Source organism: Melanaphis sacchari, unplaced genomic scaffold (genome assembly GCF_002803265.2).
Source record: "Melanaphis sacchari strain LSU unplaced genomic scaffold, SCAv2.0 Contig8_pilon_pilon, whole genome shotgun sequence".
NCBI classification, from domain to species: domain Eukaryota; kingdom Metazoa; phylum Arthropoda; class Insecta; order Hemiptera; family Aphididae; genus Melanaphis; species Melanaphis sacchari.
This window is the reverse complement of record NW_020271635.1, coordinates 1809858-1825705: the sequence shown is the minus strand read 5'-3', so window position 1 is coordinate 1825705 and position 15848 is coordinate 1809858. Positions and strand designations below refer to the sequence as shown.

General features: G+C 23.6%; 1 protein-coding gene across 3 annotated transcripts; it reads left to right on the top strand.

Moving 5' to 3' along the window:
* The first annotated feature begins 1517 nt into the window (after positions 1 to 1517).
* On the top strand, positions 1518 to 15395 carry LOC112602783 (phosphatidylserine decarboxylase proenzyme, mitochondrial). Of its 3 annotated transcripts, none has more exons than XM_025351108.1 (6): positions 1518 to 1791; positions 10592 to 10779; positions 13744 to 13977; positions 14101 to 14677; positions 14731 to 14891; positions 14959 to 15394. In XM_025351108.1, exons 1-6 carry the CDS (start codon positions 1695 to 1697, stop codon positions 15196 to 15198), a joined length of 1497 nt encoding a protein of 498 aa, XP_025206893.1. In that variant the 5' UTR covers positions 1518 to 1694; the 3' UTR covers positions 15199 to 15394. The 3 variants fall into 3 exon arrangements, with proteins under 3 accessions (XP_025206893.1, XP_025206895.1, XP_025206894.1); XM_025351110.1 differs by lacking the exon at positions 1518 to 1791 and adding an exon at positions 1863 to 2013; XM_025351109.1 differs by lacking the exon at positions 1518 to 1791 and adding an exon at positions 10358 to 10470 and having other exon boundaries at positions 14959 to 15395.
* The last annotated feature ends 453 nt before the right edge of the window (positions 15396 to 15848 follow it).

The window sequence follows — 15848 nt, the reverse complement described above, 5'->3', positions numbered from 1 at the left end:
ATTCACCAAAAATATTGTTTTGGCGAATAACTATGAATATATGAATATATTTATAGCTTTAAAGGTTTATTTACACATTTATTAAAACAAAAATGATAATAAATTAGTCATTTCCCCGTATTTGAAGATTTTCATTAATTGGTAAACTCCAGTGACTATAGTAGTAAAAGGTCTCTTTACTATTTCCGCTTAAACAACAAGGTGGATTCTTAAAAGATTATTGAAAATCAGATTCGCAATTAAAGAATAAGGATGCCCATGGAAATGATTTCTAAATATTTTATTATAGAAATGGGGCAATTTGACTTTTTAACTTATGGTAGGTACCTTCAAAGATCCTTGTCTTTATGGAGACATGATAATATAAAATAGTTGTGTGGCAAAGATGATAATATAAATGGCTCAGGATTGGAACGCTGTTCAATGCATTAGGACCCGCAGTTAAAATGGTATGATAAAAACACTTTAGAATCTAGTATAGGTGTTAAAATAAAATACTGGTAAATCATAAATCATTATGACTACAAATATAACCAAAGAAAAGGTATATATATATCAATATATTATGTTTATTTATATTTATCTTTTTTGGATAAAGCTATTTAGTAGAAGCTGCAGAGAATATTCTCAAATCGGTACCTACCTATATTATTACTCTTTTATTTATTGATGCAAGTAAGTTATACTTTTCGAGTGTATGCATAAAGTTAAGTATTACCATAAGAAATTAGGAAAATATTTTGTAAAAAATAGTTAATTGTAATTTGTGAGATAAATACATGACATTTTTAAATTGTTTTGTGCTGATGATAATTGCGTTACAAATTATTATGTAAATAAAAACATTTTTGAATTTACGTAGGTATTCACCAAATCATAATAATGTGTTAAATTATTGCTGTATAAACTCAATATTTTACATGGGTTGGTACTTATTTAATTATCGATATTTTTATTTTCGCCCATGCCTTCTATATATTGTATAAATAGGTACAAAGATGTATAGGTATAAAATATAAATATGTATAACATGAAAATATGTTTATGCGTAAATATATTTTGTTTTAATTACAAATAAAATTTTGTTCTTATTTTTTTTAATTTATCATATAAATAAAATAAAATAATGAATTGCTATTTTTTGCACGATTAATAACTATAAAGTATAATATACTATATATTAACCATACGCGTACATGAAGTAACCTAACATTTTTGGACATAAGCCAATTTTATTTATAGTGTAACATAATATACACTATAGTACTATGCATGGGTAATTAATCATTAATAATAACCGAATTTTGACCCACTGGCCCACTATGTATATTGGTTATAATTATAATAAAATATTATAATAATATGATTTTGATTTATATTTAAGAGAAAAAATATAAAACATGAAAATCATATACAACGTCCTTGGCTACCACTATTGTGGTACAACAAAACATCTGATTGATAACAAATAATACATTTTTTTTGGTTGTTCCTTATCTATGTTATTGATTACCTACATTAGCCTTTACAGTTTCCAAGAATTCATACATTATCATAAATCATTAGCCTTATTTCTTTTGGATGATTTGGTTTTGATATGAGTCTCGATGGAGCGTGGTGGCTTTTTTTGTTTGTTTAACTTGTGACATTCGTTTTCTTAATTGTACGACATAATTTTTTGCCTATTGCACAAAATGTTTGGAAGAAGCCTAAAGACAACGAAGAGGCTGCTACATCACCCCACTTCACTGCGCACCGTTGAATACCAAAGGTCGCTGAGGAAAAATTATGGTTAGTGATAAATGTATTGTTGACTTATGCGATATATTATTGAACACGCATGCAAGGCGTGTTTAAATTAAATTAGTTGTGTTAGTTTGTCACTGGTAAGGACTAAGAGACAGAATTCTTAATCTACTTAATTTAATATAAATATCTTACAATACTTCATGTAATGATAATAAGTTAAAAAGAATTTAATGGATAATACTGTTTATCCTTTGATCGAGTTAAGTGAGTACAGTTTTTTTTTATATTCAAAAAACAAAAATTTTATATTTTTATTACCTTAATATTTATTTATTTTTATTTTAGCCATTTTTATAAGTAAATTCATGTTTTTTTTTCCATTTTGTTTTAAAAAACTACCACAACAATTTACATTCACATGTATTTAACTAATGGAAAATTGTGGTAAAATATAATATTTATTATTGTTAACTTGTTGAAATATTAATTTTGAATTTAATGTTCAATACCTATATTTAAATATTTACAAGTATGTTACGAGTTTTGGTTTTATTAAAAGACTTATTTAATCTACAAACTCTTATATTAGAACAGTAGAGTAAAACGATAAATGTATTAATTTTTTTTATTTTAATCTGATGATACTTTTCATCAACTTTGAGATGAGTTTCTGGTAACAAATTTAATTTAGTTTGTAGTTTGGTAAATCAAAAGTAGAATTTTCTTTGTGTTTTAAAAAATAAATGTATATATATATATACATTTTGTAATTCAAACCCTGTAATATAATTAAATATACCTACCGAAAAATTAGACAGTCTTCACTCAAGATTTTTTTTTTTCTGTACATATTTATAATTAAATTCAAATTAACTCATCTATTAAAATGACTTATTTATTTAATGACAATGTACATTCGACACATCGACACCTACTTTTCAACTTTTTTTAGTTTGAACTTAATAATAATTTATTAAATAATGACTTAACTATTTAATCAAATACTATTAGTACTAAGCTAGAATTTATTAGAATTGTTTCAAAGTTACTTATAAAATACTAATTTAAATTGTTATTCTATCACTGTATTAATTTTTAGTCATTGACATAAAAATATAATAAATACATAGTACAAATTAGTTCTTTGAAAAATGTAACATATGTTTTAATCTATTTTTATAATAAGCTTAAAGCAAGAACTATAAATATATAATACATTTTTATAACTTCTTAAAGTCTTATATTTACTAAAAAAACATAAACGTTGTCTAAACATTTTATACTAATTAATATCATTTTAGTTTTCTGAGGACTGATATATTATATTGATTGCCAATTTAGATTTTTAATCAAGAAGATTTGATACTATCATCTTTGGCTATCTACACATGCAGAACATAGACATTAAAACATGTTCTTTATCAAACTTACAAATTGATCTAATAAAGCAATATTAATTCTGAAAACAGATATAAATTTTTTTGTTAAGTTTACTTGAAGTCAATTGCTCAATTTTTTTAATTTTTAATTGTCAATTTTTCCAAATTAGAAATATGAAAATTTTTTAATTTCTACTTTTTTAGGATTTATGGTGAAAAATCAAAAAATGTTAAAAAGTCAATTTCAAGTAAATTTAACAAAAAATCCAATCTGTTTTCAGAATTTTTATCACTACTAGATCATTCTGTATGTTAAGCAAAGAATACATTTAAATTTATATATTCTGCTAAAACAGAAATGATCAGTATCAAATTTCCTTGATTGTATTGTGTAAAAACTAATACAGTTGGGTTTTTTCATAGACCTTCTTACAAATTTAGGCGTGTGCAGCCTCCGGTTTCAAGAGCAGCAAAAGATTAATTTGGCCCATTTTTCAAATTCATTATTAAAATTGTATTAGTTATTTTTAAAAAGTTTTATTTTAAGGTACTAAGCCACTAAAGATGTACTTTTTCATAAGCGTCATGACTAAGGGTCAGATTTATATGTAAATATATATTTTTACTGTGACTTGATAAATAAATTTAGATGAGTGATAAATTTGTTTTAAAGGGATTTCCAATAAAATGAACTATATTTTATTTTACATATTTTTATTTATTTTGCCATAAGTACATGTTTTTACATATTTCTCAATAATTCCATTTTTTCCTACATATTTCGACAATTTGTTCATTTATGATTTATTAATAGCTATCAAAAGTATTCTTTGCAATTGACATTCTCCTGAATTTTCATTGAATGTAGAACTTACTATTTCAGACATAGTCAAAATGCAATACTGTCCAATAACATTAGTAAAAGTCAAAGGATTATTTAGTTGTTATAAAGCAGTTTTATGACTAAATCAAAGGTTTTATGAATTTGAAAATTTGAAAATGCGTGTGATCATAAATATTATCAAGACAATTCATTTTTTTAATATTTTTTTTAATTTTTTTTTTTATTTATATTTTTTTCATTTTCTTAATAATTTTACTATTTAAAATATAATTTGTTTCATTAATAACTCATATGAATATATTAAATAATTAAATATTAATAAATAAATCATATTAGTAAAATACATATTTTGGTTTCATAAATACATATAAATCCTAGCCCTAGTCATGACTCATAACATATTGGTGTATGATGCACTAGACAATGACGTTAAAAATTCAGTTTTTTAGATTTCTTGACCATAAATGATAATAAAATATAATATTTACAATTTAAAATCATGGCTATTTTTTCATAGTAGACAAGTTTATTAGTTTTATACTAGTAAATTATATAACCATAAAATATTTATCTATACTTTACTAAATAATATAAATTTTCTTTATAATTTTCTTTTTTACAATGATCATAATTTATAAAAATATAATTTTACCGAAGCTCATAATCCAAAATTTACCAGCTGCAGTAGTCTCAAAGAAAGTCTAGGAGCAGTATATACTGTCCCCGTGCGCACGCCTATACTTACGAGACTTGCCTGGGCACCTCATAAAATTGTATAATTGGGTCATTAAGACGTTAATTAAGCTCCTAAATCAATTGGGACCTATATTTCATCTGATTATTACCAAATAAAATGTATTTTTTTTTTTTTTTTTTTTTAATAAGTATGTGATAAAAAAATGAATAATGTTAAGTACAATATTTTATATTTACATTTTAAAACTCATTATTTGAAATGGCTATAAACTATTAATTACAAATAATAAATACAAATAGGAACTATTACAAACTTCTATGATACTGATTATTCTGTAATACTAGCGAGTTTCTTTATGTGTACTGCACAGTTATTTTTGTTATTTTACGTAAATTAGAAAATGTATACACTATATTGTTGTTGTTTGTTATTATCATGTATTATCATTGAGTATAAATACTATTTAGTATATAGTGTTTATAATTAATGGTATTATGTTTGTTTACTTTATTCAAAAGTTATTCTGCAATTATTTTAGAGCACATTATGAACACAGTATTGTTGATTTTCTATTAATTTTAATTGAAAATCATACTATGTAAAATAAAATAAAAAATATGCAGTTTAAGAAAATAATAGGACTATGATCAATATATTCTATGATAATATTAAAAAAGATTAATTAAATTAAATATAATATATTTTATTTTATTTTGTGTAAAATAAACAAGTATAGACAATATTATGCAAATAAAATTAGCACTTTAAGACAATCATATTTGGTAGCCTAGTTGACTCTTAAATTGATCACCCATAACAAAATATAATTTGAATTAATATTATGTACAAATTATTATACTCTTCAAATCCATCAAACTTTGTGAAATTTAAATCATTAGTAATTTAAGAAAATTATGATTAAACATTACTCCTTCAATAACTTACTATTGAATAATATTTTTTCTTGATATTAAATTATGTTTGGATATTACACTACAATATGAAGTATTGATTATTCTATTACTTTGTATAGAAATAATTTAAAACACTCCTTTATTTGATTTATGAAAACCAATTTTTAAATTGAAAAAAATAATAGATTTCGTGCTTTTGTAAGATTAAATTAAAAATGTATAAATTTATGTTTTTATGGTAGTTAGTAAATATCTATTGTATTGCATTCTTTATTCATTATTTTAAATTTTAAAAAGAGTGGCAAATAATACTTAAATTAATGTAGTTTATAATATATTTAGTTTTATAGAATTTAATATGCGCATTATATTTTTATTAAAATAAAAGGTATTATATATTATATTATAATTTTAAGTCATGAATCATATCAAAAAATACATTCATACAAGTTGTTTAAACATTAAATGTATCATTTAAATTTATTCATTTTTTAAATAAAAGTTGTAAATCTTGTATAACATTTATACATAGTCAAAAATTAGCAACTTATATTAATTATTTTTTATCCGAAAATTAATTAAAAATTCTAAGTAATATGTAAGGAATAAAATACATCATAAAATATTAAAATATTAATGTAAAATCAATAAGTTTATCAATATCTATACAAGATAAAAAATTAACCCACATCATCTTAGTGCAAAAAATATATTTTTAAATTGTCAATAGTGTTATTTATATGCAAACTACAAGATAAAATATCATATTACTTTTATTTCATTCATAATTGAAAAATGAAAGTCATAAATATTTAATATTATGTATGTTTATGCATAACCCATGTAATATAATTTATTTACTTATTTTAACAATTATGATTTATATATTTTTTTTTAAACTAGATCTGTAAACGTTAAATAAAATTAATAATCCGCGTATTTAAATGATTTCTAATTTTATGCGGAAACCAATGAAACCTTTATTTTATATTATTTTGTGTACTAATAACTCACTTGAAATTATAATAATTCATACATTTTTAATAAGGTTATAATATTCTGTGTAGGTATCTTGAAGAAATAAATAAATTGATAAATCATAAAAGTTATTGCTATTGTATAGAATTTAACAAAAATGTGATTTTGTATTGGTACAATGTAAACATCGGTGTTGTTTTATTAATTATATAAATACATTTATAGATACTAAATAACCCTTAAGTATGATAAAATAAACTTGGTAGGATCACGTATTCGTTATTTCTATAATTGGATATTGATTAATATTAAGAAATCACATGTTTGATTATCAATATACCATGAAAATATTTGGTTATGTAAAATCGTAATGGTCATCATTGTTATATGAATATCTATAAAACATATTTCTTCCCATTAGTTCCTAATGTAATCACTAATCACAAATAAATAAAATTGTTAATCAATATGATGAAATTTAAACACCTTACATCATACTTCAAAAAATCAAAGACAATTAAAATTATAATTTAATTTATTTTAATATTCGTTAAGTATTATTTATTCATATTTCTCTTATCTATTTATGTTGTTATTTATTTAACCAATAGGTAATTTCGTTTATGATTCTTAAAAATTTTGTTGAGATTGTTATAATAATTCAAAATTTTATTTTTTAAATCTAATTTTAATTTTTTTATTATTATTATTATCATTAAATATTGAACTTTTCAATTTCAATTATTTATCTACAACACAGACATAAAATACATGGATAATTTCTTAACAATATGAATGCTAGTTTAATAATATTTTCCATTAAATAAATAAATAGGTCTACTGCTACTATCGTAGTAATTTAACATTATGGTACAATTAATATAAGTAAATTATAAAAACTATTATAGTATTGATTACCTAGATTTCTTAGAGCACGTGTTTCCCCCAAAGGAGTACCTCTTCTATTTGTAATGGATGTGTACTCCGTGTATCCACTAAAAAACAACTTTCCTATATTTCAGGAAGTCATCAATTCCGTCTTATCTAATGCAAATTTCACTATATCTACTATTACTTACTGTTTTACTATATGTAATTTCATACATTTACACATTTATTTATATAATGTGTAATTAAAATTAATTTGAACTTTTGTACCTTAAGAGTACACCAAATCCGGATATACTATTTTATTTCGCACTTTTTATACAAATGTATTACATCTACACTGAATGCAGATTTATAACCCTCAGATGAAACTATAAAGAGCGATCATCGTACATTTTTATGTTCAGTCTCATCAAATACAAGATTTATTTCGATCATACCCCGTCGTATTAACCTGAAGACCATCCCACTCCCTCTTTATTTGACGGGGATAATACTTGCTGGTTCAGCATCCTATTGTAATACATATAACAATATTTATGTAATTAAGTTTATTTTTGTCAAATAAAGATTCAATGATAATGTAAATAGCCAATCTAAACAATGAAGCTAGGTATCAAAAGTATATTACAGGTTATAAAAAGTATACGAAATATAAAAAAAAAAGTTTATTATGTATTATTTTAGGTTTAAATGATGTGTTGATTTAGTTCTACATAATATATTTTTTTAAATATGTGTTTTTTAATTTATTATTTTTGAACAAATTTGTTTTGGGCCTAAAATCGTATGTGTAAGAAGGTAGTTCACAAATATGTGCTCATTTATTTTCGATACCTTAGTAATTAATTAATATAATGCAATAAATGTATTAATATAAATAATACTTATTATTTATCGACTAATAAAAAATGTACAATTAATATTTTATATTCCCTGAAGTTTATACTTTTATTATTAGGTTAAAGACCCTTGTTATTGCAGGTGTATTATTATAATCTGTATGCAAAATAAATAAATAATTTTATTTTTACCTATTTTTTTACGTTGGTAAATTATATAATATTGTAAGAGCAAAGAAAAATATTTTTTATTTATTATTAACATACTTTATAATTTAAAAAAAGTATTTTTTATTTATTATTAACATACTTTATAATTTAAAAAAAAGTATTATTTTTTTTTTTTTTTTTGTGTTAAATTTGTTTTATTATACAATCTGTAAATATATTATTTTTACAATAAGTATAAGTGTTGTTAGAAAAGAATAAAATAAAATAAAAATAAAGTAAAGTAAAAAGGGACTGGTGACTTGAGCGAAAAATCCATCCAGTGATGGGACTTCTTGGAGTTGTGGATGGGTTTTATTCAGTCAGGAGGTCCCTACACCATTTTCGTTTTAAACGTCTTTCAGGGTCACCTGGGATGCTGAGAATAGATAAGTTTGAGATTAAAGGATTGCGGTGGTTGAAGAGATTTGAGTGGAATCGTTTATATAGGGTTTTGGCTACGTGTTGTATTGTTGGGATAGAGAGGTCCTTATGGAGTGTATCGTTAGAGTCGTTAGAGATGTAGAAGGGGGAGAAAAAAGTAACGATTAATTAAAAATAATTTATTTCCTTTCTGATATGCACTAGGTACACGTTAGTAGTATTAAAATTATAACCTTTCAAGTATACCTATTATCTACTGATATAATTTTTATTTTTTTATTTTATTTAAGTATATACCAAATAATTAAAGTTAATAATAGTATTTGGTATTGAATCTCGAGTTAACAAGTAATTATATTGATATTATAACTTAAAAATTGTATAAGTAATCGTAAGTTAATCTAAAGCCTAAATATCTTAAATAATATTGATATTATATATTACCCTTCTTTATAATTTTTTTCGCAGGTCTGTCATCAGTAGTTTCTATTAATTACTAGGTTAGGCACTACTTATTTGATCCATTGATGGTTTCTGAATACTATTAAACAGTAAACACATTATTTTTAATTGTTTTTAAAAATTAATAACAAATATATTTTAATAATATTGTCAACTGAATGTCAAAATCAACTTAAATATTATGTTATATACTGATAATAAATAAGATGTAAATATATTAAATTTTAATTAATTATGACTTAAGTACAAGATTCGTGTTAAAAATTTAATTTTAAAAATATTTTAGGAATGATGTTTTTTTTATTTATTTAATAAAATGTATTATTTTAGTATGGCATAAAATTATTTAACATACTTATTTTAATATTTTAATTTAAGCTATTAACACATATTAATTTATACCATCATATTATGTATTATTTTACGAATTAACACTACAACAGTACAGCGATAAAAGTCATAAAAAACAGTAGAAGTGGGAGTCAATTATATACAAAGCAATTTTAAAATGTAGTCAGTCATTCTAATTTTAATAATCGAGAAACGATCAATTATTTAAACAAAAATGGTGTGACTAGCTTAAATTCATATTCTATTTCAAGTCTCAACTACTTTGATTATTGATAAGTGTACAAGTGTACCTGTAAACAAATTATATACCATTCATTACATAATCTTTGCAAATATTTATGAGCACCTAGACGTATGCGTTTTTTCCAAAGGTCAATTCAATTAAAACCAATTGAGCTAGTTACTAAATTTTCGAGGGAAAATGTTTTAAGGCATTAAAAATATTAGCCTGTTGATGATATTTTTAAACTTTTTATACCAAGTTCAATATAACTAAAATATTTAAAATATTGACGATATTTTTATAGCCATATTTAAAACATCGACAGTTAGGTATAAATTAAAAATGTGAATGAGAAAATTTAGAGTATAGCTAGCTGGGTATTATGAGTATTAAGGTCATTACGCTGACTGATTTACTCCAAACCTCTTTCATCACGCCACTACACGCGCGTTGGCACGCATCAATTTTATTCGTCTGATTTAAACATTTACACGCGGACACGCGTCATGGATGAACTATGGATACAATACTATTATGAATTAATTGACATGTGTACGTAATATTTGTGCGCCTGTGTGTAACTTCGCCTATTTTGTTTGTTTTTTTTTTTCCGTAATTAATTTTATTTTGTGTTAATTTTTGTATTCATTTGATTGACATACTATTTATCTAGGTACCGGAAATGATGCCGGTGTTCAAGAAGTAGTAGCAAAAAATTCACGGTGGTGGAGCTGGTCAAACCTAATTTATCCCATTCCTACTGGTGTAGGGTTGACATTACTAGCTGTACTTCAATGGCGTCGTTTAAACAAGCAACAGCCAGAAAACGAACAACAACCCATCTATACGCGGAATCTAAGGGTAAATAATTTCATCAAAATGTCCTCAATAATATTTTAAACAAATTAAAATTATTTGATTCTTTTTTGTGTGACTAAAATTATAATGAAATATTATGACATAAAAAGTTTACTCATTACTGATTAAACAATGACAAAACCACACTTGTTGGTGTAAATAACTGTTGCATACACAAGTACGAAATACACAAAGGTATTGCATTTTTGTCAGAAAAAAATTAGATGAACATAAATATTATATTTTTATAATAGTATGAGCATAGTATTATAGTCAATTTATGGACTATATACTTATAAATATCATATGAATCATAGTGTTAAGTTAATAAGTCTATTTATCTTAAAGTACAATGCTCGTTAATATAATCAGTTTCTATCTAAAATATTTCAGATAATAATAATATAATACCCCGTGTTTATGTAATAAGATAATTATTATTTTACTATTAATCTATTATTATTATAGTTGTTTTATAAAATAAAGACTATTATTAAAGATACAATAATGATGGCGATTACATTAATCGCAATTTTTATACTACCTACAATCTAATATAGTACTTTTTTAAATTACTATGAGTAACAGATTAAAAAGGGATTAAATTTAGCATTTTTGGTTTAAAGATTTTTAGTCAATTTTAAACAATTTAAAAAAAAAAAAAAATTTAATTATAACGCAATGCTTTATTTGAAGTGTATTGTATAAGTACATTTTAAAGTAACACCATTTTTATATTATCGTTACCATAATCTACAAACAAAATATAATATATTCTATAAAAAAAATTACGATATAATTTTATGTTGGTTTTTTAACGTTTATGTATAAAAATGTTTAATCAAAAGCACCAATTAAAATGTTTGTTCTAAACACAATCTAACCCTGAATTTTCAGTGTACTATTTGTTTTCCCAAAGGTTCATCTAATTGTATGGTAAAAATATTATATAATATATGGTATCTCGTAGGCTTTTATTGATGGATATTTTAATCTTTAAACGAGTTATATACATTTTAATTCTGAAATATTTTACATAATTATAACCTTTTAATTATAAAAAAGCTTATGCAGTTTTATAGATATTATTATTAATTTAAGTTTGATAATAGATTAATTCACTATAATAATAAAGTTAACAACACAAATTAGTTCATCTATACCTTTGCTATGTTGTTACAATTCTGTTTAGACTTTTAACAGTGTATAATTTATAATGTATATAATATTTTTAGATTGAATATACTTACCTACAGAGAAGCAGTAAATATTTTAATTTGTCGCCTTACATAGTCTACGTTTTTTCTCCGCTTTCTTTTTGCATAACCCAAAGTTATTAATATCATCATCTTACAATAATTTACTTTTACATAAAAATGTGCTATATTGATAATTTTATTATTTAAAAATATTTGTAAGGATTTATAATTAATAATCAGATAATAATATCTTCTCGTTTTTAAAAGATTAATTGTTGAATTTATGAAAAATAAAGTATATATATTCTTATTGTTATTTTTAACTGTTTTAATAAAAATCTTCAACTTCAAACTATATGCTACTAGAGGTCTTTTACTCTTAACTATAATTTTTTAACTCAATTAATTAAATTTAGCATTTATAATTTATTAAATATTCCGTTAATAATATTAAATTATTTTTATTAAAACATTGGAGGACAAACTATATAAAATTATCACATTTCGTTTATTCCTAAAATAATCAGGTCAAGTTATCATTAAAAATATAATATATTATGCAATCATTTGTTGGCTAGTTTTGGATATAAAATGGTTATGAAACGGCGCTTACAATAGTTTTAAATAAAAAAAATAAGAAGATATCAATTAAGATCAAATTATTTATGAATTATTAGATATTAATTATTTATTTTATTTCATACTATTAAGCATTCAGTTAATATATTCTCTGAAGAGTCTTGTAAAAATATATACAGAATTGTTTTCGTGAAAAGATTTTTGAACTTAGATTTAGCAAGTTAATATTATTTATCATCATATTGCTATTATTGATCTTTTAGTTATTAATTTATAATGTGTACAGATTCTTCCTAAAAAAGCTTTCAATTTCACTCCACTATTCTGTTAGAATTTAATTAGAATACTTAAAAAATTAATATTGTGTTTTATAAAAGTTTCGCGAAAAAATCTCTTCAATTACGATAATTTTTCTAATGTAAAAATCAATTCTTAATAATTTATAATAACCAATCATGGGCCACTTTATCATGTTAAAAATCCATTTACTCATTATTGACTGATTAAAAGTTTAGTGATTGTTCATCATGCAACCCAGCACTAAATTTTGAAATAAACTTACTGCATTATAGCTTGTAATTATATAAAACGGGGTATCGCCTCAGAAAACAACCTTCTAGATCATTTACCTTGTAAACCGTAAACAATTCATTCTGAATAATAATTACTGTAATGTTAAATATAATAACAATTATAATGTAAAAATTTACCATACATTGACGAATTAGATTGATATCTTTTGAGATTTAAGTTTAGACAAAAACAAATTTACAATAACCCTCTTCCTCTCCATATTATGTAATATCAGGCGCGAACGCAGGAAAAAATTTCCTATGTATGTGTGTAGGGGAGGAGAAATGTTCATAAATATCATACTATTCATATTGTATTTATTTTAGGTACTTATATCATATTATTAATATTACAATATTATTTTTATTTATTTATTTATTAATTATACGTTTGTAAGTCAGTAATTTATTTTTTTTTCCTGATATTTCGGAGGGGGGATTTAAATACCCAACCCCCCCTACATTCGCGTCTGTATAATATTAAGTAATAAATGACCAGATTTGCTACTGAAAAAAAAAAAATTAAAACATATATATAAATTTGTAATGCAATTTTATTTTTCATTAGTTTTATTTCTAATAAATAATTTAATTCTTATTGTATTATTATTTTTCAGCTATCCTTTTACAAAGCAATACCATTAAGAGCAATGTCACGTTTATGGGGTTATATTTCAGGATGTTACATTCCTCGGCAATTGAGATATTGGTTATACACTGCTTACTCCAAACTATTTGGCGTTATTATAGATGAAATTGAATTACCTATGGAGTCTTATAAAAGCTTAGGAGAATTTTTTGCTAGACGTTTAAAAGATGGAGCTAGACCAATATGCTTGGATAGGCCAATGGTAAGAAATTTCACATTTATCATGAAATACTTAATGTGTTGTTTCAACATGATTTTGGATTCTAATGTTATTTTGTAATAGTGTTAGCATAATTTTTAAATTAATAATCATAAATACTAACAGGTGTCTCCTGCTGATGGTACCATAGTGAGTGTTGGACGTGTTACATCCTGTCAAGTCGAACAAGTTAAGGGTGTCACATATACTATCAAGTCATTTTTAGGTTCACCAACTTGGCAAGAAGACATAGTTTCATCAAAATTAGAATCCTCACCAGTGAATACTACAACAAAAAGTGATATGATGAAACAAGACTCTACATCCAATAATTGTAGTGGTTGGTCCATTAATTCCACTTTCCTGTTTTACCATTACGGTCTTCTCACTATGCACATGTACTGCATCAATTTCATTTTCAACTTCCTCTCACAAGGTGTAAGCTTTTTCAGCCTATCATTTAAAAAACAAGATGTAACATTGTCAGATAATACACAAGAAAAAACTGTGTCTGTTGAACGACAAGACAAAAATGATGATGAATGTCAGCCATTTGATCCTCATTGGAATGAATATAAATCAAAATTATTGCACAATCCAGACAATGAATTGTACCAACTTGTGATTTATTTAGCTCCAGGAGATTACCATAGATTTCATTCACCGGCTCAATGGACTGTTAAATTTCGAAGACATTTTCAAGGTACATTAGTCATTTTTAATTTCAGTGTATGTATTGACAAATTAATTTTATAGGTGAATTATTAAGTGTCAATCCAAAAATAGCCCGTTTACTACCAGATTTATTCGTATTGAATGAGAGAGCAGTATATATTGGAGAATGGGAACACGGGTTTTTCTCAATGACTGCTGTTGGCGCTACAAATGTAGGATCTATCAAAGTACACTCTGATAAGGTAAAATTAAAATTAAAAATTTATTTAGTAAATACTATTATTTATATCATGTGTATGGCATTTAAAGGGATTAGAAACTAATAAGCGATGTCGCCGAAAAGATTTTAATCAACATGATCGTCCTTTCTCAACTCAGTGGTCAATAGGACAAGAAGTTGGAGAATTCAGAATGGGATCAACAGTAGTATTGTTATTTGAAGCACCTAAAAGATTTATTTTTGATGTGGAAGCTGGACAAACGATACAAATGGGACAAGCTCTTGGCAAAATAGATGTTTCACAAGTTGATAATATTACTCCGAAATAAATTGAGTAATTAATAAAAAAATAAAAATAAAATCCTCATCTCATAAAAACTTCAATACATCCTTTTTACAGACTACCTTAAGGCTGACTAAATTTTTAATTAATTTATATCCATATAATAATTATTAATTAATTATTTAGTTTTTATGTTTATGTGATAGGGTTTGGAGTCCTGGTCTTATTAGACTAGTATTATTATATTATATATAATAATTATTTCAATTTAACAAAAGTATTTTAAAACAATAAAGACATTTTTTTTTTAAATATACTCTTATCCAATTTTAAATAATTAGAAAATATATTTAAATTATTTTAAAATTAAAAATGAGTGACCAAAACTTGATTTGTGTATGCAATTATTTTTCCCAGTTTAAAAATGTAATAATTATTATAAATCAACATAATATTTGTTTGTGTGATATGTATAAAATATAAAAATAATTATGTTATCTAGTATTTTAAAAATGATTTGTAGGAGTTTTTTTTAACTAGATATAAAAGTGTACATGTACCCTTCTTAACCTTCATAATTCAATTATTATAATTGAAGAAATTAAATAGTTTATGACTAGTTATTGGATACTTTTTTATATAAAAATATTATATTCATCACAGTTCTGTAGTAATTTCTAATTTTACAATATTTTA

What these genes read in the sequence shown, in the direction of transcription:
- LOC112602783 (XM_025351108.1), top strand. Translation starts at nt 1,695, where the DNA reads ATGTTTGGAAGAAGCCTAAAGACAACGAAGAGGCTGCTACATCACCCC. An exon ending in GTCGCTGAGGAAAAATTATG is followed by an intron (nt 1,792 to 10,591) that starts GTTAGTGATAAA and finishes CTATTTATCTAG; the next exon opens with GTACCGGAAATGATGCCGGT. An exon ending in ATTTCGAAGACATTTTCAAG is followed by an intron (nt 14,678 to 14,730) that starts GTACATTAGTCA and finishes TTAATTTTATAG; the next exon opens with GTGAATTATTAAGTGTCAAT.